At 39.6% G+C, this 24,684-nt stretch overlaps 1 protein-coding gene across 2 annotated transcripts in view; it reads right to left on the reverse strand.

Moving 5' to 3' along the window:
• NEK11 (NIMA related kinase 11) overlaps window positions 1–24,684 on the reverse strand; it is a 275,778-nt gene that overhangs the window by 208,577 nt on the left and 42,517 nt on the right. For both annotated transcript variants that reach the window (XM_069088393.1, XM_069088392.1), the window contains one exon: window positions 5,866–6,031. In XM_069088393.1, the coding sequence (XP_068944494.1) occupies window positions 5,866–6,031 (166 nt within the window). The remainder of the gene's footprint in view (window positions 1–5,865; window positions 6,032–24,684) is intronic.

Below are 24,684 nucleotides of genomic sequence, written 5' to 3' on the forward strand. Positions count from 1 at the left end.
TCTCTCTCTCATCTATCTACCTAATCCTACCTACCTCTGTATTTAATCCTCTTGACTGAAGTCAGTCTTCTCTGCACATCACTGTAATTACTAAAAGAGAAGGGCACCCCATTCCTCTGATGTTAATAGCACATTCCTATGTTGCATGCCTGTCATTTCAACTACTAATATTTTCCTGAAGAAAAGAGGGGGCGTTACCTGGTTTGTGAGATTTGAAGGCAATTGTGGGTCTACAGATGAGGGATACACCTGGTAGCAACAAGGACTAAGACATGCACATGTATGACGTCCTTTGTATTGGTCCCAGCAGATTAGACTCTCAGCAGAGACCTGAGAATCTACAGATGCTCCATTTGCCCTTCTAGCTCCTGCTGCCATGGCAACCCACCTCCTGTCTGAGATAGCAGGTCAATCCATTTTGAAACTACCCATCATTTTTAAATTAACACATAGAGGGAAAGGTATGTCTTTTTTTCACTGAGGCCATTAAGAAGTGTTTTGAAACAGAGAAGTTTGGGGGGGGGCGGGGCAGGGCTCAAGCTGTTACAAAGTCATTGTGATAGGAGTAATACTGGTCATCACTTGTCTCAGAACAGATGGTGAATGAGAGAGGCTAAAGAAAGATAAGTTCATACCTATCCAATTGGTTAATATGACAGAAAAGGAAAATGATAAATGTTGGAGATGGGGGAAAATTGAAACACTAATGCATTGCTGGTGGAGCTGTGAACTGATGCAATCATTCTGGAGAGCAATCTGGAACTATGCCCAAAGGGTTGTAAAACTGTGTCTACCCTTTGATCCAGCAATACACTACTACATACTAGGTCTGTATCCCAAAGAGATCATAAAAAAGGGAAAAAGACTCACATGTACAAAGATATTTACAGCATCTCTTTTTGTGGTGGCCAAGAATTGGAAACTGACAGGATATTCATCAATTGGGGAATGGCTAAACAAGTTGTGGTATATGAATATAATGGAATACTATTGTACTATAAGAAATGATGAGCAGGCAGATTTTTTAAAAACCCTAGAAAGATTTACATGAATTGATGCTGAGTGAGGGTAGCAGAACCAGGAGAACATTGTACACAGTAACAGCAACATTGTATGATGAACAACTATGATTGACTTAGCTCTTCTCAACAATACAATGATCCAAGTCAATTCCAAAAGACTCATGATGGAAAACACTATCCACATGCAGAGAAAGAACCATGGAGTCTGAATGCAGATCAAAGCATATTATTTTCATTTTTTTGTTTTTTATTTCTCATGGTTTTTCCCTTTTGTTCTGATTCTTCTTTCACAACATGACTAATGTGGAAATGTGTTTAATATGATTGTATATGTATAACCTATATCATACTTTTTGCTGTCTCGGGGAGAGAGGAGGGAGGGAGAAATAATTTGAAACTCAAAATTCTACAAAAATAAATATCTTTACATGTAATTGGGAAAAATGAAATACTATTAAGTGGGAAAAAAGAAATTAAGTCACTCAAGATCCCATGCCTAGTAAATCACAGAGTTAGGATTCAGACCCAATTCTTTTCATTTCATCTCAAATGCTCTTTCTATATCATTTTTCCTCATAAAATCTTCTATCTATTTTCTTCTCTATAAAGGTTTCCCTGACCATATGAAAGTGATCTCTTTATTCTCAGTTTTTCATATGCTATCTTGCCTAGATTTCTCCTTTGCTATCTCATGCTTTATCTGGCATGTTTTGTATTTGTCTATGTGTCACATTTTCCTATGTGCCACATTTATGTGTCTTGAGGGCAGGTAATATGTCTAATAGTAATAATAATTATAAAGTACCCATGGTATAGCATAGTGGAAAGAAAGAGAAAGAGAGAGAGAGAGAGGGAGGGAGAAAGGAAGGAAGGAAGGAAGGAAGGAAGGAAGGAAGGAAGGAAGGAAGGAAGGAAGGAAGGAAGGAAGGAAGGAAGGAAGGAGGGAAGGTGAGAAACTCATGATGAATGGGTGGCATTTTAGCATTGTCTTGTATTCATACCTGTGAAGTCTTGCCATGAGACCTCATTCTGGTAGAGAGGTGACCCCAAACAAGGCTGAGACGGGGAATGCAAGCTTTGGCAGGTCATAGGATCTTGGGATCACTGATTTAGAGCTGGCAGGGCCCTCAGAGGTTACCATGTCCAACCCCAGATTACAGATGGGGAAACTGAGGCACAGTGCCTGTGCAGCTCTTATATGACACAGGACCAAAGATCCAGGGCTGGAGGGGACCTTCTAGGCCATCAGTTTCAAGCCCCTCATTTTACAGGAGGCAGTGACTTGCCCAAGGTGGGACAATGAGAAGATGTCTGCTATGGGTCTGATTATAAGCTGGTACAGTAGTGTTAATGAGACCAGCACAGCTCTGATTTTCCCATAACTCAGATACCAGAAGAACGCTATTTCCTGAAGACTATGCTTGGTCATAAGACTTGGGCCATGCATCAGGCAGAAGGCCTGGATGTGACAAGGACAGAGGACAAGTGGAGCCTGCTGAGGCCACCATGATGTCCAATTTCCATGCCAGGAGTCCCAGAGCTCCCTGGATTTCTTTAGTAACCTTCTGTGTGTGACTGATATCACTCTTTACCTCTGGGTTGGGGAGACAGGTTAATGAAGAACCAAAAGCATAGTTCACAAACTGTGGGTCGTGTGGTTAGTTATCATAACTAGTGTCATTAGCAAGCATCCAGTTTATTGATTACAATTGATGTTATAATTCAGCATTCAATGCTAATAATAACAACATCACCACCACCACCCTGGATTTAACATAACTACTAAAAGCTCAGCATGCTTTCACACATGCTGTTCCATCTCTCAAACCCATTAAAACAGGGGGCTTTTAACCTCTGGTCTGTGAATTTGGGTTTTTTGCTTTTTGGAGGGGGGAAGGCAGGGCAATTAGGGTTACGTGACTTGCCCAAGGTCACACGGCTAGTAAGTGTTAAGTGTCTGAGTCTGGATTTGAACTCAGATCCTCCTGACTCCAGGGCTGGTGCTCTATTCACTGCACCACCTAGTTGCCCCAGTGAATTTGTTGGGTTTTTTTTTTAACATACTTCTGTAACTATTTCAATATAACTGGTTTCCTTTGTACTCCAAGGTATTTTATTTTGTGAATTTGAGAATATAATTCTGAAGAGTCCACAGGCTTCTCTGACTGCCAGACACAAAGAAAAGTGAAAATCCTCTGTCAGAGGTGAATTCCTTGTGAGTAGTATATGTCTCACCCTTTGTATTTGTATCCCCAGAGCAGGCACTTAATAAATAATGTTGATTGACTGACTGGTTGATTAGCTGATGCTTGCAGGAAGAAATAGACATTTTTTTACAGTGGCCCCTCCTTGTTCCTAAGGAAGTATGAAACTTTCTATGGAGAGAAAACCCTCAGAACTATGAAAAGAGAGGAAGAAGAAGAAGAAAGGAGAGAGGAGAGGAGAGAGGGGTTAACACAGTCAAGCTTTTTTCTTTTTTTCTCCTCTTGTTCTTCATTTTATTTCTTTTCTCTCAAAGAGAAGAGGGATGAGACCCTGGGCAGAAATGATGGCCCTAACCTGATTACCTTGAGGCTAGGGAAACAGGCCTTCACTAGGAGAATCTTAAATTTTCAGCCTTTCACACTAGTCCCTGCATCAAATTAGGCACTAGCTAAAACCAGGCCCTAGGCAAACTGAAAATTAGAACTCAGACAAGTTTTTATCTAATTAAAGTTATTTCTCCATAAAGCATGAATAAGGTTTAATGGGGAGGAGGGGGGAGAGAGAAGAGACTTACATTTTAAATGACCCAGCGCCTTGTAACCTAAATGAATTGACATTGCTGGAATGTATGGAGGTGATATTTCTGAACTGGGATGGTCTAACACATTCTCCTTGCCCAAATCTAGTCCCTTTGCAGACTTTCCCTTCCCCTGTCCTGCTCCCTAGTCTTCTAGGGAACTAGCGCTAAAGGCAAAAACCCACCCACAAAATAAATATTATTGGATGTCTGTGAGCTATTATGTTAAGTGGCTATGGAACCAGAGGTGCTATGCACCCATTAGGAATTGTCTGGGTTTAAAAACAAAGAAATGATCTCTATTTTTTCTTTTTTTTCTTCTTTTTATTTTTTCAAATGCTTTATTAACTTCTGGTTTACAGCATTCATTTCCACCAGATTTTGAGTTACAATTTTTTTCCCCGTTTTTCCCCTACCCACTGCCCCAAAATAGCAGTCGCACAGGATATCCTCTCCTTCAATATGCTCTCTCCCACTCTATTTTTTTCTTTAAAAAAAAACCAGCCTGGAACAAGGCCTACATGCTAATTCCTGGCCACTTTCACACCAAGCCCCCTCCACACTGGACATCATCTTCACTTTCCCCATGTCAGAACTTAAAAAACCAAATGATGATTCATTGCTTGGGGAGAGAATTTTTAGGCTCAGTTACCAAATGTTTGAAAACCATTATTAAAAATTCTCAAATATCGGGCATGTCCACTTTATAAATGGATAAAAGAAGACACAGGGGTGGTTAAATGGGTAATGTTTCTGTAGGATGAAAATGGGTAACTTATCTGAAGGAAAATTTGGGTTTTTTCTGGGCAAAATATAGTACAAAAACTACATTTAGCATCACACTGACAGATATGCTAATAAAGATAGGAATTTAGGCTAAATGGACAGAGAACACTTAGCTTGCGTCCTTTACAACCAAGCCATCGGGGATACTGGGAGTATAAAAGAGCGTGGAGAGCGAAGGTAAATAGTTCTCTTTAAACAGCAGGTTTTGAGTTCCCAGAGAGTTAGAAAAGGAAACATCTAATCTTTCCCTGAGGTTATTCCATTTGCTTCTTGTCAGTCTGGTATGGTGGCTAGGACTAAGGAACTTGCTGGCCTGACTTTACCAAGGAGAGGTTTTAGCCATAATACCCTAGCTGACTGAAGCTGAGATGGCTTGGCTGGCCCCAAAGAGATGAGCCCAGAAGACGGGGCAAGAGCACAGCTCAGAAGAGACACTGTGTCAGACAAGCAGCAGGCCCTGCATCATCAGAGCAATGCTGATCAGCAGAAATACCACACCCAGTGAATTGAGAAGAACAGGGTACCTGAGATACCTCAGCCCAAGATCACCAGAAGACATGAAGAGTTCGGTATAATCAGAGATGTGAATGGAGTCTCCACATAGATTTCCCACACATGCGCTCTTCATGCATGATCCCTATGCAAGCTCTTCTTCCCCACTGGTAACGTATATTTATGTGAGAGTGTCCCTTAGGTTAATGAGGGGCAGAGAGATTTTCTACAGCAAATCCTACTAAGCTATTCATGGTTTAGGGTTTGAACTACCTGGATTCTCTGGCTGGCTAGGGAAAAAGTAAGTATCATTAGATGCCCATAATTATTATTATGCTAAGTGCTTGTGGACCTAGAAAGCATCTGGACCCCAAAAAGTTATTCCAGGAGCCCTATATATGAGAAGCAGTTTCCACAAGTGCTATCTATATACTAATTATCTCACACCACTGAATTCAAATTAACATGAAATTACTGTGGGAATTGTTTGGGTTTAAAAAAAAATAAGCACACTAGTTTCCTAAGGCATTTTCCTAACATTCAGATGCAATGATTCTTTCTAAATAGCATATGGTTTTAGGAAACCAAAAGAAGAGGAGACGCTCCTTTGGGACTCGTTAGCTTCCTAGAGGTCAGTACTCCACAGGTGTTCATATCCACCCTATAGTTTGGTGCCTGTGTTTCCCAGATGGCCTTCTTTATTTGAGAGTCTTTCTCCAGCAGGACGATTCCAACGGAGAAGAAATGCCTCTACCAGACTACAGAATCAGCTCAAAGTCTTACCTCACAGTACTCAGTGATGATGCAGAAATTATCTCGCTCCACAAAGCTGGCATGAAACTTGACGATGGCTGGGTGGTCAAGTTTAGAAAGGAGTTGTGCTTCCAAGTTTGCCTGAACTGTTTCATTTGGCTTCAGGTCTCCAACAGATATTTCCTTCAAAACCTTTCTGCAGTGGAGAAAAGAGAATAGGATAGGATGGCTAAGGGTATGGAATCAGTATATATCACACTGTATCAAAATGTGCTGGCCATCCCAGTTCCTCGAATGCTATGCAAATCAGGGGTAAGGATAACCTGCATAGCCCTGAATCCCACACCTGTAGACCAAGGCTCATTCAGTAGGTGCTTAAAATAGGGGCATAACTGTTGGTGGAACAATTTGGAACTATGCCCAAAGGGCAATAAAACTGTGCATGTCCTTTGACTCAGTAATACCACTTCTAGGTCTGTATGCCAAAGAGATCAAAGAAAAGGGGAAAATAATCTATCTGTGCAAAAATATTTATAGCAGTTTTATGGTGGCAAAGAAATGAAACTTGGGGGAGGATGCCCATCAATTGGGGAGTGGCTAAACAAGTTGTGGTATATGATTGTAACGGAATACTATGGTGGTAATAAGAAATAAGCATGATGATTTCAGAAAAACTTGTAAAGACTTACATGAACTGATGCAAAGTGAAGACAGAAGGACACTGTACATAGTAATAGCAATACTGTATGACAATCAACTGAATGATTTAACTTTCCTCAGCAATACATTGAACCAAGACAATTCCAAGGGACTCATGATGAAAAATGTTATCCACCTCCAGAGAAAGAACTGATGGAGTCTGAATGCAGATTGAAGCATACTATTTTTCACTTTATTTTTGTGGGAGCTTTTTTGGTTTGTGTTTTCTTTCATGATATGACTAATATGGAAATATGTTTTGCATGAATGCACATGTATAACCTATATCAAATTGCTTACTGCCTCAGGGAGGGAGAAGAGGAAGGAGAGAATCTAGAACTCAATTTAAAAAAAAATGAATGTTAAAAATTGTTTTTACTGCAACTGGTAAAAATAAAATATCATTCATAGAAGAAAAAAGTAAATTAAGGACAGAAAACAACTTCTGTTCTAACATCAGAGCTCACATTCAGGGTCAACAGGTACTCTCTTGGTGACTCTCCCAGACTCTAAGCCTTGCCTGCTTGTTGCACTCAACCTTAATTAATTTACCCACCTACTTAACTTATCATACAGTCTGAGCCTTTGAACTCTGTCTTTTTCTTGGGTATTCAATCCTTTGCCTGCCCACAATTGGTTAATGTCTAGATACCATCTAGATAGCCAGAGTCTCAATCCTGGTCAATTGTGGCCAGCCAGGTCCCACTATTGCCAGTACTCTGTTATTCTACACTGTTTTAGTCTCTAAAATGTTGAATTACAGTACAAATAGGAAAAATCCAAGAACTGAAAAGAAAGAACTTATTTCCATGAGCTCTACCAAAATTGATTTCTGCTTGCCATATAAGCCAAGAATTATGGCAGAGGCAAAAGTGACTCTAAGACAATCAAAATGATTTAGAAAGATGACTTTAGAAGTTAATTCTAAGGCAGATCTAAGGCAAAGATAAGAGGCCTACAAAGGATAGGTGCAGATGATTTTTTTAAACCATAATCTTGCCCTGAGATTCTGTGCTGTATGTAAGGCAAATCTACGTTTTTCACACTTCTAAATCAATACAAGTCGAGTTCTCTACCTAATGTCATGGGAACCTACTACCATCAAACAGCCAGACTCTACTGAAAAAGATGGAGGAAGAACTAGACATTTTGTAAGAGATCCTGGCATATGACAGTCAAGTCAATAAGCATTTATTAAGGACCTACTGTGTACTAGGCACTGGGCTAAGTGCTGGGGGAATATATAGGGAATAAAATAGCATTAACTCTAGCTGCTCTCAAAACCAAAAGGAACTTAGTGGAAGTCATCCATTCCAACTTCTCCCCCTACCTTATTCCCTCCATTGCCCTATTACAGATGAGGCAACCAAGTCATGGAATCACAGAGGTAGTCAGCAGCAGAACCAGGGTTCGAAACCAGAGTCTATGATCCTAAGTTCAGCAATTCCACAGGAAGAGAAGGAGAAATAAATTTTTCTACTCTGATCACACAGGACAAAGTCCAAACAGATAGGTGATGGATTCCCTATTCATGTTGAAGGTTTCCAAATGCTCCTATTTGCCAAAGAGATTGTGCTCATTTCAAAGAATGGCAGAAATGCTTACAAGGCATCCTTGGTGAAACTCACAAGAATCTGAAGTTGATTTAAAGAGTCATGCCAGAAAAACAAAAGTCAACCAATTCCTCAAGCATCTGTAACTTTACCAGCCCAGACATTTCCTCCTCTGAGAAAGATCACAAATCCAGTATGCTTTAGTAGATGGATGATCTTTGGTGAGTTGCTGTTACCAAAATCTCATCACCCTACAGACTTCTGGCTGATAGAACTCATCTTCTTTAGGGTCAATAAAAACACGTTTCATTTGTTAGTGAAAGGAAAACTTTGCACAACAGAAACCAATTGGACAGTGGTGAAGATTGTAGAGTGGCTCTCAATTGGGGGCTCAGCTGTTACTAAGGTTACCAAATGCAAATTAGTCCTCATGAATTTAAAGAGACTCCTCATAAACCAAAGCAGGGATAGTAAATGAAACCCTTCATAAAGTGGAATAGGCATGTCTTAGGGTGTGGTTGTATTTCGTTTTTATCTTTGTGCCCACAGTACCTGGCATAGCAATTTTCATCTATGTAAATTTAGGTGAAAGTTCCCACCACCTCTTCAGATCACAGCCCATCCTGACCCCTGCACCCTGGGCAACTTTAGTCCATTCCCTACTGTAAGCTCACTCCTGGGTTCCACCCAATTTGCTGAGAGACCCTCTCCAGTTTCTCCTGGAATTTCAAGAATACTCCAAGAGGCCCAGCTACCCTCCTGTTACCTTGTTCTGGCCCAAGGAATGGCATGCTTTCCGTATCTCTCATAAACCATTCTTTTTTTTTTTTTAAGCAATTGGGGTTAAGTAACTTGCTCAAGGTTACACGGCCAGTTATTTCTGGGTGTGGTGCTAAGTATCTGAGCCCAGATTCGATCCCAGGTCATCCCGACTCTGGGGCCAGTGCCCTTACTCACTGTGTTACCTGGCCGCCCCTCTCCTAAACCATTCTAACTCATCTTTGAAGTTCTTATGTTAAGTGCTAAATTTTAGCCTGCCCATATTCAGCAATCTGCCTCTCCACTGCCCTCTATAGGATACTTTTTTGATTTTTCAGAGATTTCACTTCTTCCATGGTTCATAGTTAGACAGCAATCCCAGCAGAATACTGGCATTAAAAAGATGGACCTTTCACCTCCTCCCTTCCTGCTTCTTTGTAGAGGTGGGATAGAGTGGAGTGTCTAGGAGTGTGGAACATTATACAGAGTAACAGCCTTTTTCATTATGTCAATTAGTTTCTTTTGTTGTTTATTTTATTGTTTCTTAACTGTTTCATTACTTCTATTCTTTTATTTGAGGAACCCTCTCTCTTATTCTTTGTTATAAGAGATAGCCCTCTGGGACTCAGAGTGGAAGGGAAGAATGTTTTGTGAAACAAAGATGCCCTAAAACCAAAACATATCAAAAACACTTTATTTTTTTAAAACAATAAAAGGGGGAAATTTTTTTCTGGGAGGAGTTTGGGGTCACTAAAGGGGTCATACAATTTCCTGAACACAGTCTTCCCCCTCCTGATTAATCCTAGACCCAACTCCCAATTGTTGAATCTAACATGTAGTAGTAAATTTTTGTTGAACAGAATGGAATTCTTTCTTTCTGTGACAGAGAATGTGGAGTACCTTTTGCTTCTTGGGAGAGAAATGGGTTATAAAGTAGTGCTGGCTTAGCCAGGGGGGATCTTCAAGGGGATATGTAGTCCATTATCATTTTTGTACTTGAAGCCTTTCCATTCTACAGAAAGAATGTTCTATCCAGAAATTGGACAAAATGATAAAATGCTGATTTTGATGATTATCTGTAGGGCTGTAAATATACAAAATGGAGCCTGTAATCATCTGTATCTCTCACTATATGTTTATATGCATAATTATGATTTTCAGTCACTATGTGTGAAGCAAAAATAACATCTTCATCTTGCTCTTACTCTTCTCCAAGTAATTGGCTGTCCATTGTTGCATAGCTGTAAAAGTCACGGGAGCGAAACAAACAATACAAAACCTTTCACAAGCTAAAGACACTCTCCTGACATTCAGGAACAAACACAGTAAAACCCCATATGATAGCTTCCTTCCAAACATCAATTACTGAGTAACAGACCATGAATTTTTACATATAGTTGCCTGAACCCATCTGGCAGCCTGATGATAAAGCATACATTCAGATTTGTCTACAGCTTTTCAGATTGGGTTAGTACCATCAAGACTGAGGATATCTGCCATAATCTTCCCTGGCTGACACCAGGGCGGTTTGCCTTCCTCCTCACAAAGCATGTCACTTTGCTGAGCTGACAGTCAGTCTCCTTCGTTATAGATCGCTTCATATTAGATGTTTGGAAGCCAAAGACAGCAATAAAAACTCGACATGTCAAGGATGGCTTGTCATTGGCTCAGTGATTGATCTTTGGTAACATAACAGATGTTGATCAAAAATGCAACTGCTTGGGAGAAACTTTATGCCAACAGTTAAACCAGTCCTCCAGACAGACACAGTTGGAGCGTGGAGCCCTATATACTTTTTCTTCCCTTTCTGATTAAAAAAAAAAAGTCTGGTTTTGTTCCATTACCCTAGTTTTTCTCTTTGAGAAAAAGAACTTAAATTCCATAAAGTACTTTGGAAATGAATGAACTGTGAAGTTTTCTTCCTTGAAATCCAGTTCCTCATTTAAAATGCATGTAATCAGCACTTAGCACAGTGACTGGAACATGCTAGGTGCTTAAATGTGTATTGATCATTTTTTACCGATTAATTAGTGCTTGTTAATTGATATCACCACCACTGATCCACAAGCATTTATTAAGCACTGGCTGTGTTCCAGGTGCTGTGTTCATCATCACCATGAATCAAACAGAATTTATCACTTGCCTGATATCTGCTTAGGATCGTCATCATCATTGATCAGCAAGCATTTATTAGGTGCCTGCTGTGCTACTATGTCATATCCACCATCATCATCATCACTGGTCAACAATTAAGAAGTTTGTGGCTGCTGTCCAGTCATTTCAGTCACATTTGACTCTTCATGGCCCCATTTGGGGTTTTCTCAGCAAAGATACTGGGGTGGTTTGCCATTTCCTTCTCCAGCTCCTTTTACAGATGACGAAACTGAGACAAACAGGGTGAAGTGACTTTCCCAGGGTCACACAGCTAGTTAAGTGTCTGAGGCTGGATTTGAACTTAGGAAGGAGCTGCCCTAAGAATCTGCTGTGTGCCAAGTATTATACCCATGACCACCATCCAGCAGCAAGGCTTTTTCTCTCATTGAATCATATGGATCTCTACTAAACTCACCTCTGATGATGACTGAAGAGCCTGGAAAGAAGACCCATGAAGAACTTAAAAGAGTAATAGCTAATACTAATCACTAACATTCATATAGTGCCGACTATTCTCCAGGCACTGTGCTGAATACTCTGCAAACACTGTCTCATTTTACCCTCACAATACCCTTGGGAGGTGGGTGCTACTATTATATCCATTTTACCGATGAGGAAGCTGAGCAGACAGAATGAGAAGCTAGGATGGCCTAGTCTGAAGAGAAGACCAAGGACTTTATGTGAAGGACACTTGGACGGAGGAAGGTGGACCAACTGTGCTTAGCATCCAGTAAGGTCATGGAAAAACTGAAGGGATAGTTAAGTTGCCTAGCAGGTTTGACTGTTCAGCCCTCAAAGTCACAATGAAATCTCCAGGGCTTGGCATTTCAATTCCTCTACAATCTCACCTTGACAGCCTCATTTCGTATGATTCCTCCTCCCACCCTATGTCCTTGGCATGGACGGTGCCACATCCCTGCAATGGGCTTCCTCCTAGTCTCTGCCCCTGAAAATCTTTAGCTTCCTTCACAGCTCTGCTTTGGTGCCTCCTCCTACAGGAAGCCTTTCAGAATGCCCTCATTACTGGTGTCCACTCCTTCCTCCCACTGTCTTGTATTCCTTTATCAGTGAACATGCTGGCTTTTTCTCCTCAAGAGAACGTAAGATCCCTGTAGGAAGGGTCTGTTTTTCCTTCTGTTGCTGAACCCTAGACATCTAGATGGCAGAATGAGTGGTCAGAGCCAGACACTTACTAGCTGCATGAACCTGGGCAAGTCACTTAACCTCTAGGCCTGCCAGGGTTTCCTCCACTATAAAAGGGAAATGATAACAGCACTTACCACAGAGGATTATTGGGAGAATAAAATGAGATACCTGTAAAGTGCTTTGCAAACCTTCAAGTGCCTTATAAATGCCATTGTAATTATCATTGTGGTCACACCCAGTACCTCCCACAGTGCTCTGTCCATGGTAGCTGCTTAATAAATATAATTGAGTTGAACAGCACAAGTTCCTTCAAGGGGTGGCTAGTTGGCACAGTGACTAAGAACGCCGGCCCCAGAGTTGGGAGGACCTGGGATCGGTTCCAGCCTCAGATACTTAACACCCACACACAAAAACTGGCCGTGTAACCTTGGGCAAGTTACTCTAATTCTGCCACTAACCCAACTGCTTAAAGAAAAAAAAAGTTTTAAACAAGAGAAATGTTTGTCCAGCTAGCAGGCAAACGACTGATCTAAATGACTTACATATAGCCACCTCTTTCATTAATAAAAGGCTATGCCCCAACAATTTAATATTGTGTGGAAATTTGACTTTTCTAAATTTGTTTCTTAAAAGTTAAACTTTACCATAGCTCAGTAAGAAAAAGGGCTTATTTTCCCCAATGGCACCTTATTGACTTGATAAAGAAATATTCTTCAGGTTGATATATGATGCTGATAAAGAAAATCATATAAATTCCTCAGCTCCAAAAGCCAATTTTCTTCCCTCTCTGACTATAAACACTTAAAAATAAGTGTCTTTATCCCTAACACTTCGCACAGGGCCGGCACATAGTAGGCACTTAATAAACGTTCATTAGGTCTCTCTGACTCTGAACATAAGGAAAGAAATAAACAACTTTAATGAAATAAAACTCATTTTGTGTTCTTCTCTTCCTATCCTCTGCTATACACTTTTACTGCTGAAGAATTTAGACATCCCAGAATTCCTGGTTGCCTTCTTCCTTAGGGAGGAATGATGTACTGAATTAATCAACAAGATGAGATCACAGGGGTTAGCCTGGCTTTAAAATGCATTGTTTCCATATTCCAGCTACAAATGGAGAAAAGGACTCTAGCAGCCCAATCCTCCTCATACAGCTTCCACATTTCAAGGGTCAGAAAATCTATTCCAAATGAAAAAGTGCTTCTCAGACTGATCTGATTTTTTACCCAAGAGTTTTGGGGTCTTAAATGATGCTGCATTCTATCCATCAATTAACGGGCATTTTTAAGGGCTTATCGTGTGCCAGATACTGTGTTAAGGACTGGGGACACAAATAGGAAAATTCACTCCCCTCCATCAAGTACCTCACATTATGGGGGAGGAGAAGAATACAATGAGTTGACATAAATAAATACAAGCTATATACCAAATAAAAACAAGTTGATATCAGGAGCTAAGAAAAGCATTAACAACTGGGGAAATCATAAAAGACCTCCCTGTTGAGGGAGGGAACCCTTAAGATGAGACTTAAAAGGACCAATTAATGACTCCTATGGCCCCATTCTATGGCTTTATTAGACAGAATTCAAACTTTAAAATCTTGACTAAGACTATCTCATCAATTTCTCTTGGTTATCTTAACTATAAGCTGACCCAATATTATTCACTCAAATACCAAAACTTTCTACAGTCATAAATCAATAGACCTTCAGCATTCTTTCTCTACCCAGTCCACAATGAGCCCCTATCAGAGCTGGATTTATTTTTGCTGGTCAGCCTCCACCTCTGTATTTGAAAACAGCTAAATTTTTTTGTCCTCGGTTGACTGCAAATGTAGTAACATGCTACTCAGCATAATTGGGGAATAAAATTTCTAATTAAAAATTAATTTATAAGTTAATAATTAATTGCTGCACATAATATCTGTGAATTTCCAGTTTCCAAATAGAATAAAATATACTTAATGATTATACCATAATGAATATCCTATAATCACTCCTTGATTCAAAAGTCAGGTCAGTATGTTTCACTGTCTTTATCATTTTGAAATCAATCTTCAGGGTGCCAAGGAAGCACCCAAGGTCTAGAAAGATGTGCTGAACTTACACAGGGACCATGACCTTCCGTGAAAGCTGCTTTCATTGACTTATTTCTTTGTCTTCATGACCCAGAACACTGCAGAGCCCCCTAGACAAGATTCATAACCACTCAAAAGAGCTTGATCTGATCAACTGTACAGGAAAAGCCAAATGGATAAAGAATGCCTACTATAATAAAAGAGTTTGGCACACAGTTAGACAGACAAGCTGCAGAGCTTGTCCATCAGCATAAATATCCTGGAGAGAAACTAAGTTGGACCCAGAATTAACCAAGAGGAGGAGGGGAAGGAGGAGGGGAAGATATTGAGAAACTCCTCTAATGACCCCAAATGTCTCCCAGAAATGAAGGCCCATCCTTTTAATACCAATATTCTACTGGTCGTGCTGATTCCAGCCATTGGCATGGGTATTCCACTGGCATCTCAAACTCATTATGTCCAAGAATTTATTATCTTCCCCTTATCTCCAACCTGTTCCTGCTCCAAAAGCCTCCATTTGCTGAGGGCAATGGCATTTTCCCCATCACCCACATTCATAACCTTACTGTCATTCTTGATTGTCTCCCCTCTCTCAACCCACAGGTCTAATATTAGCTGCCTGTCTTATAGATTTTTAACTCTATAGTAGTTGCTGTATCTATCTCCTCTACTTACAAAGCCACCACAATGGGTCACACCCCCACTGAACTTCACTGAATTGCTTTAGAAAGTCTCCTAGACCCCAATCTTTCTTCTTACTAACACGTCCTTGATAAAGCTTTCAGAATGACTTTCCTAAAGCAAAGGTCCGGTCATTTCAACATTCTATGAAGAACCCAAGTCACTTTAACTCCAATTGCCCTGCATTTCTCCCTCTAAAAAAAAACAAACAAAAAAAGGCATTCTATGAAGAAATCATCAGCAGCTCCATACTGTATTTAGAATAAAATTCGAACTCTTCTGAATCTGGCTCTCCATAATCTGGCTACAACCTACCTTCACATCATCCCCATCAAAGGCAGTTCTAATGCCCACACTCTCCTACCTCAGATCCAATGTTGGATTGTATGGAGGCCCTCACAAGTAATTCAGCAGTTAACAAAAGGAGATTAACTTTGCCCTAACACAGCAAGGCTACAATGGTCCTTGGCTTCTCTCATCTCCATGCTGAACTGTATCTGGCCATCAGGAAAGACTATGGTGGAGCATGTGGTAACTTGCATGGTCTTCAGAAATTCACCAAGCAGGAGAGACCCCAACTGCATGTGGGTGGAACTTTTATGCCCTTGGGTAACCAGGAAACAGCATCAGGGGAACTGGCCAATCAGATCCTGGGACCATTTTAGAGAAAACTCCTAAGAGAGAAGGGGGGGGGGAGGCGGGGTAACCTAATGTTGTGAGAAGATAGTGATGGATACTAGTTCTATCACAACTGCCCTACGTGTACCTACATTCCAGTCACATGGCACCAGAGTTCCCCTGCCTTGGTATTTCCTCTCCCACGCACCTGCACAAGCCTTCTCTTTGGCAGGAAGGCAGGCTCAGCTCAGGTTCTACCTCTGTGAAGCCTTCTGGATTCCCTACTGATGGTGTTTTATCCCTTCTCAGACTCTCCTGCTTTCATTTACCTTTGTGGGTGCTGGAAGCTCCCAGAGGGCAGTCTATGTCATCTTTCTCTTTGTGTGCACAGCATCAAACACCAGGCATTGCTCATAACAGGAATTTAATAAATGTTTGCTGAATTAGAGGTATTTTCAAAAGACTAATCTATAATAAACACATAATTCTGTTTCCCATTTGTTCCTTCCTCCTTTCATTCATACTCCACTTCAGTCGGACACAATAAAAGAGGATTTTGTCTTACGTTTCTGGTTCTTTATCTACTATGCCGCCCTGTCTCCTGCTTCATTTATATACCTGGATAAATAGCTTAGACAGAGCAATAGCAAGACCATTATTGAGTGGTAAAGCTGTGCCCTATAATATATGCTCTTTTACATAATTCCAAAGCATATTATTTATTTTGCAATGTCATTAGTTGATAGCACTAAAGGTTATTCAGAGGTGATATGCAAGGAATTAGAAAAAGGAGCAAAGAGATTCTCATTTGAGAATCTGTGATTTGATAGAGAAATGCCCAAAATTCAATACTGTTTACATCATATGCCAGCACAGTATATGAGGTTATGCTAATTGCCCTTAAAAAAAAGTATTTTAAGGGATCAGAAGGTACATGGTAAATAGAAGCTTCAACCATGGAAGAAGTGATAACAAACCATACACTGAATGAATCAGAAACACCTAATAATCATTTTATTCCCCAAATTTCACTCTGCTAAGAAATACAGAATCTGATTAGCTCCATGTCCCTAGGCTTAACACAGAATTGAGAAACCATGAGAGGTACCCTGTCAGGTGAATGAAATAGGGCAGAGAGGAAGATTTAAATATATTTAGAACCTTAGAGAATGGATGTGAGAAGGAGAAAAGGTACATGCATACACATTTTAGTTCCTTTTGCAGGAAAAAAAATTTTAAGAGATAGCCTACCATAGCATTTTAGAATCTGAAAAGGGTTGCTAATATATGCTATATTATATATATATATATATAATATATGCTACTAACTGCTAGAACTACTAATATATATATATAATATACGCTACTAACTTCTAGAACTACAGAAAGTCACCTTATAAATACATGTTCACTTTGCATTTCATGCATCCCTTGCATAAAAAATAACTATTATTCCCTTTTTTTTCTTATGCTACAGATTTTATAGAGGCTCAAGACTTCTCTTTTGAGTAGATCTCCTTGGGAAAGGTGCTTAATAAATGTTTGATTAATGAATGACTGAATGACGAAGCTAATAACAGCTCATTTAATATAGTGGATACAATGGAAAGTGTGAGCGAAATCAGAGTCCCAGGACCCAAGTTCATATGGTGGCTCTTCCACTTAATAGCTGGGCGACCTTGGACAAGGTTTCCTCATCTGTAAAACAAGGGGGTTGAATTGGGTGCTCTAAAGTCTCTTCCAGTTCTAGACTAGATGTTATGGTCCCATGGGGCAGTTGGTAAATGAATGGGTCCTTGAAGATCAGGCAGCCTAGCCTCTCACTGAATGCAGGAATCCTCTTCTAAGAAGGGAGTATGGGGGCAGTGATGGGACATAATCAAGAGGTAGAATGGGCTAACATAAAAAGTAGTAAACTGTGAGCAAGATAACTAGGGCTCTAGTCCTGACTCTGCCTCTTGAGTAGCTGTGAGACATTAGGCAAGTCACAACCTCTCTAGCCTTCAGGGTCCTTATCTGGAAGCCCGTGTGTCATCTAGTCCCCTATCCCCCAAACCTCCATCCCATACAGGCATTCCCTCTGCAAAAGGCAGCTGGTCAGCCAACCTCAGCTTGAGCATTTCCAAAGATGAGAACTCAAAAGCTAATGAAACAATATATTCTATTTTTGGGCATTACTAATTGTTGGACAGTTCTTCTTGTTGCTGTCATTCAGTTGTTGGACATGTCCAACTCTTCATGTCCCAATGGGCCATGGCACAACAGGTCCTTCTAACCTCCCCTATCTCCCAAAGTCTGTCCAAGCTCACCTTCATTGTTTCCATGACACTATCTATTCATTTCATCCTATGCATCCCCTTCTCCTTTTGCCTTTAATTTTCCCCAACATTAGTTGGGTCTTTTCCAATGAGTCCCATCTTGTTATGTGGCCAAAGTATTTAAGCTTTAGTATTTGTCCTTTCAATGAACAAGCTGAATTAATTTCTTTAAGTATTGATTAATTCACACTTCCTGTTCAAGGGACTCTTAAAAGTCCTCTCCAGCACCACAATTTGAAAGTATCAATTTTGCAGCACTCAGTTTTTTTTATAGTCTAACTCTCACAGTCATACATTACTATTAGAAAACCATAGCTTTGACTATACAGACCTTTGCTGGCAAGGTGATGTCTCTGCTTTTTGGTATGCTGTCCAGATTTGCCTTAGCTTTCCTCCCAAAGAGCAAGTATCATTTAATTTTATGGTTGCAATCACCATTAACAAGATCTTTGAGCCCAAGAATATAAACTCTGGCAGTACTTCCATTTCTTCTCCCTCTATCTGCCAGGAAGTGATGGGACCAGTTTTTTTTTTTAATGTTAAGTATTTAATGATTTTTTAAAAATAAATTTAGGGTTTTTTAAAAATGTCAAGCTTCAAGGTTACTTTTGCACTCTCCTCTTTCACACTCATCAAGAGGCTCCTTAATTCTTCTTCATTTTCTGCCATTAGAGTGCATATCTGAAATTGTTTATAAGTCTTTTGGCAACCTTAATTCTGGCTTTGGATTTGTCCAGCCTGGCATTTCATATGATGTACTCTGCATATAAGTGAAACAAAGTGACAATATACAGCCCTGCCATACTCCTTTTCCAATCTTAAATCAATTAGTTGTCCCCTGTTTGGTTCTAACTGTTGCTTCTTGTCCTACATACAGATTCCTCAGGAGACAAGATGATCTGGCACTCCCAGCTCTTTAAGGACTTGCCACATTTTGTTGTGATCCACACAAAGGTTCTAATGTGGTTTATGAAGCAGAAGTAGATGTTTTTCTGGAACTTCCTTGCTTTCTTCATAATCCAATGAATGTTAGCAATTTGGTCTCTAGTTCTTCTGCCTCTTTGACATCCAGCCTACTCTTCCAGTATTTCTTGGTTCACTTATTGCCGAAGCCTAGCTTGCCAAATCTTCAGCATAACCTTTCTGGTGTGTAAAATGAGCACAACTGTTCGGTAACTTGAACTTTCCTGGGCACTGTCAATTCAGGATCCACTGTTGAGTTTTCCAAATTTCCTGGCATACTGAGTGCAGCACTTTAATAGCAAAGGATTTGTAAACAATACATAGTTCAGCTGGAATTCCATCACTTCCATTAGCCTTACTGTTAGCCATGCTTCTTAAAGTCAACTTGACTTGATTCTCCAGGATGTCTGACTCTAGATCAGCAACCACACAAACATGGCCGTGAATGATGATAAGATCTTTCTTCAGTGATTCTTCTATATTTCCTTACCACCTCTTCTTGATCTCTTCTAAGACCCTATTATTTTTGTCTTTTAACATTCCTGTTTTTGCATGAAACATTCTCTTGATATCCCAAATTTTCTTGAAGAGATCTCTTGCCTTTCTCACTATATTGTTTTCTTCTATTGCTCATTTAAGATAACCTTATCTCTCCTCAGTATTCTCTGGAATTCTGCACTCAACTGAACATATCTTTCCTTTCCCTTTCCTTAGCTATTTATAGAGCCTCACCAGAAGCCATTTTGCTTTCCTGCCCTTTGGGATGTTTTTTATTGCTGCCTCCTATATAATATTGCGAAACTCCATAGTTCTTCAAGCACTCTATATACCAGATCTAATCCTTAAATCTATTCATCAATACCACTTCATATTCATAAGGGATGTTATTTAGGTCATACCTGTACAGTCTGATAGTTTTTCTCTACTTTCTTCAATTTAAGTCTAAATTTTTCAATAAGAAACTCATGATTTGAACCACAGTCAGCTCTAGGTCTTATTTTAACTGACTGTATAAAACTTTTCCACCTTTGGTTGCAAAGTATGTAATCAATCTGATTTTGATATTGATCATCTGGTGATGTCCAAGTGTAGAGTCACCTTTTGGGTTGCTGAAAAAGAGTGTTTGCTATAACCAGTGTGTTATCTTGACAGAACTCTATTAGTCTCTGCTCTGTTTCATTCTGTACTCCAAGGCCAAACTTGCGTATTATTCCAATTATCTTTTGGTTTCCTTCTTTAGTATTACAATCCTTTAAGATGAATGTGACATCTTTTTTATCCTATTTATAGAAGATGCTGTAGGTCTTCACAAAACTTTGGCTTCTTTGGAATCAGTGGTTGGAGCATAGACTTGAATGGTTCTGCCTTGGATTCAAACAGATACAATTCTGACATTCTTAAGATTATACCCCAATAGTGCTTTTTTCACCTATTTATTGACTGAGGGCTATTCCATTTTTTCCTAAGGGATTCTTGTACACAGTAGTATATGTAGTGACCACCTGAATTAAATTCACCCATTCCCATCCATTCAAGTTTGCAGATACCCAAGATGTTGATGCTTACCTTTCCATTTCCTGGTTTGACCACATCCTGATTACCTAGGTTCATAAATTTCACATTTCAGGTTCCTACAATGTTGATCTTTGCAGCACCAGATTTTCCTCCATCACCAGACACATTCACAGCTGAGTATCCTTTGGGTTTTGGCTCAGCCACTTCATTCTTTCTGGAGCTACCTGTAGTTTTCCTTTGCTCTTCCCCAGTAGCATGTTGGGCACCTTCCAACCTCAGGGGCTCATCTTCCAATGCCATCTCTTTTAATCATTTTAATGCTGTCCATGAGGTTTTCTTGGCAAAGATGTTGGAGTGGTTTGCTATTTTCTTCTCCAGACCTTTTATGTGAATTCTCCAATATGCCCTGGCCATCTTGGGGAACCCTGCACGATACAGCTCATAGTTTCATCGAGCTCCTCTACCATGACTAGGCAATGATCCAGGAGGGGATCACTTCTTCTACTGGATCAAAATCTACTCCCTTGTAACTTCCATCCATTGATCCCAAGTCTTTCCTCTGAAGCTATACAGAATAAGTCTAATCCCTTTTTCATGCTACCTTTGGCAGGAGAGTCCATGGGCAGGAGAAGATCAAATCTGTTGTATTCATTTTATCAGCTGATTTTCACAACTATTCTAAAATCTCAAAGACCACTGGGCTTGTCATCCTAAGGTGAAATATTTTAAAAGCACATAACTTATACATGCTTATAGCTACAGTTTCCACTAACAATATCTTATCTGTCATACTTTCACAGTCTTTCGCTACATGAATTTAATCATTTCTGCTGTGAATCCTTTAATATAAGCAGGAGCCCTTTTTTGTAATTTTCTGAAAAGTATCTCAGATAAGATTCAGTCCATATTGAAATGGCTCTGTTCAGTTCTAAGGTTGTATTAGCTTTTTTGGCAGTGGCCAAGGGCACAGTTAGCACGTTTCGATGGTTTTCTGTGTGGTGGAAAGATAATGAGCTACGCGACCTTGGGTAAGCCCTTTAATTTCTCATGGACTATTTCCTCACGTGTACTGTTATTGTTTGTCCTTTGTTCTTGAAGATGATCAATGACATCAGGAGGGTGATGTCTTGACTTGCAAGTGTATGAGGGAAAAGGAATCCTCTACTCCCTTCTAATTCTAAAGTTATGACGCTAAGAACTAAACCCTACCTTCCACCTCCACAAATTAACATTAAGCTAGGTTTCCCTTATTGTGGATTTGTTGTCTCTATTCCACAAAATTAAGTATCCCTGTTAATTGTGGAAGAGGCAACATCAACATGGCAAGCAATCAAATGAGGGAATTTTTTTTCTTTTCCTACTTGGTGTTTTTAAAAATAATTCATTAACCAGAAAAACAGTGCTAGGTTTCATGATGTAACAATGAGATGGTGTTGTCTTTACTTTAAATGTTTTTTAATTATAATGTTCTCAGCAATATCCTTTGCTAGTTAACAAAATTCGTAACTATTCTAATGACCAGATTCATCCGCAGTGAATGCTGCTGCTCACATATAAGCCACTTGTACTAGGTTTTGGGAGAAGAAATGTAGGATCCCCATGGCATCTCAGAACCACTTATGGGAAGAAGGGACCCCAAATATAGCACCTTGTTGGCCCTAAGAGAGTGTCACTGCAAGCAAGTTCAGAGTATTTATTCCAATGGAATATTTATATATGTCTTAGTCAATTATCTAAAAGATTAATTTGTGTAATACATGTTTTATGTCAAAATGTTTAGCTATTTGGAGGAAGAGGAAAGAAAAAGGATCAGTTCTTCTAAGAAACAAGAGTACTGATATTACATACTAAAGATAATCAGAGCTCCTGGAACATAATTTGAGAGTCACCGGACTAAACTAAATATTTTGTTTACATCCACAATACAATTAAACAGTGACCAGGTCAATAAGAATATGAAAACATCTTCTTCTTCCCATGGACTCTCCTTTCCTGTCAAAACCTTCCAAGTATACTCAGTTAAGCTTAGTTAGTAGGCTGACTTAGGTTGTTTTAGGTTTTGTTTTATTTGTATCAGACCTATGATTTTACTTCTATAATATATAACTCTCTCTTCTCAGGAAGACCTGTATCTGCTTTGCAGCTTTTAATCTTAGGGCAATACCTGGAGAAATGAGGAGTTAAGTGACTTGTTCATGGTCACAGAACCCTGATGTGTCAGGGATGGAATCTGAACGAAGTTCTTCCTGACTCTGTTTCCCAAATCTCAATGACATCATGCCATACTGGTTCCGGTGAACATTAATTTTGCTTTAAAAGTTCAACAATCTAATAGCTCACTCATGTTAATTTTTTATTTACAATGTCACAAAACAATTTTGGAAAGAAAAGGAATTTCATCAGGTATGATGAAAAGTCACAGCATAAAAACCATAAGATGATGACAGACCCACAGAAGTTTTAGAGAGGAGATCAACAGATGAGATACATTCACTTGCCTTGGATGAGTTAAAGAAAAATAAACCCTGTGTAAAGCAAAAATGAAAACAAAAAAAACCCAGAATGTTTAATAAACTTGCTGATGTAATGATTGACACCCCCAAAATAACATTAAAAATTACCTAAGACTTCAATGAAACACTATCAAATAATATCATGTGCAATTACAGGAGTCATATACCAACATTATGATGGTCAAAATGGAGTTTGCAATCCAAGTGCCAGGTTCACTAAGATTTGAGATTTCATCATCTTAATTGCAATATGTGGAATTGGATTAAAATTTAATAGCTTGATTTCGCTTTAGTTTAATTAAGGTCTAAATATGCAAATGACATATTTTGAAAGGGGGAAGATTACGATCTATCTACATTGGCATATACCCTATGAAAGGTTTAAGCAACTAATTTAAAGTTTTATACTTTTACTTTTTTTAATATATAATACACACATATACACACACACAGATACGCACATACAGTCCCTCTTTGAGTTCTACCTACAGAGGTATGTAAGAGATAGAGGAAGAGTACTGAGGAGACAGGGAACTACAGGAACCCAGGCAGCCTTTTCCCAAAATTCCACCGTGATTTGGTGGTTTTGGACTTGACCTAGATCAAATTACCCAGAAAACGGAAGCCTTTAAATACGTGGGGACTCGTAGGAGGAAGATGCTGCAGGAGTCACCATGGAGTGGCTGCAGGAGCAAGCAGGTTGTCCTGCCATCACAAGCAGGGTACAGACATAGTAGTATTAAAAGCTCCAACCATGATCCAAGCTTTAATCAATGACTGAGCAAATGAAACCCTATTCCTTTCCTTTTTCTTCTCTCCCTCCAGATGAGGAAACCAGCCATCCTGTGTTACCTACTCATTTTCACCCCTGATTTCCATCCATTCTTGCTAAGCTGTATGAAAAGCAGGTGGAAAGCTCAATCTTTTTCTAAAAATTCACTTTTACTTTTCAGCCTTTAAAATGAGATGAACTGTTTGTTGGCCAACAAAAAAAACCAAGCGATATAATGTATTTTACAGAATGTGTATATAAATCTGTTAGAGAAAGGTGATGAAATTTCGTTTTTAGAAACAAAAGATATATTTGTTCAGCTGAGCTAAACTGAGGGCTCAGCTTGGGAGGAGGAGCGAGGCAGAAGAGCCAGCACTTGACATTCACAAGTCTTGTAAAAGAAGGAGAGAGCAAATAATCCCAAAATAACTCTATGTGCATCCCCATTATGTACAAGGGCCTATAAGTAGCACGAGGGAGAAACACCACAGCTGATTAGCCTGAGAGTGCTTGAGAAGCTAGCTCCCAACACATTTCAACAACAGCCCAACCTCTGATGGGAAAGTAAGGACCCAACGAGAAGTGGCAATAAGAAGGTTTCGACTAAGCATGTATGATTTTGCATGGCAATGCCACCATAGAGACCCAGTGATTCTAGGAGTGCCTCACCTCACCCGTGGGTTCTCTTGATGGTTTATACATACATAGGCATATACGTACACACACACATATATAAGCCACCTTGGTGGTTTATATGTCTATAATACATATAACAGATGTATAAAAATAAAATAAATACATAGATGCCTCTATGTACATGTGTGTATGAAAATAAGGTTAGAGAAGGGGGAGAAGAAGAGGGAAAATAAGGAGAGGAGGGAGAGAAAATAAGGGGGAAAAGAAGACAGGGAGAGATACACAGAGAAATTAAGATAGTCATACAGACAGATGGGGAGAGATGTGAGGAAGTGAGACAGAGACAGAAGGAGAGGGAGGGAGGAAAAACAGGAGAATAGGAGGGAGAGAGGGAGGAGAGAGAGAGAGAGAGAGAGAGAGAGAGAGAGAGAGAGAGAGAGAG

Source organism: Petaurus breviceps, unplaced genomic scaffold (genome assembly GCF_028583685.1).
Source record: "Petaurus breviceps papuanus isolate PSGF00001 unplaced genomic scaffold, PetGlider_PUasm1.0 185, whole genome shotgun sequence".
Lineage (NCBI taxonomy): Eukaryota > Metazoa > Chordata > Mammalia > Diprotodontia > Petauridae > Petaurus > Petaurus breviceps.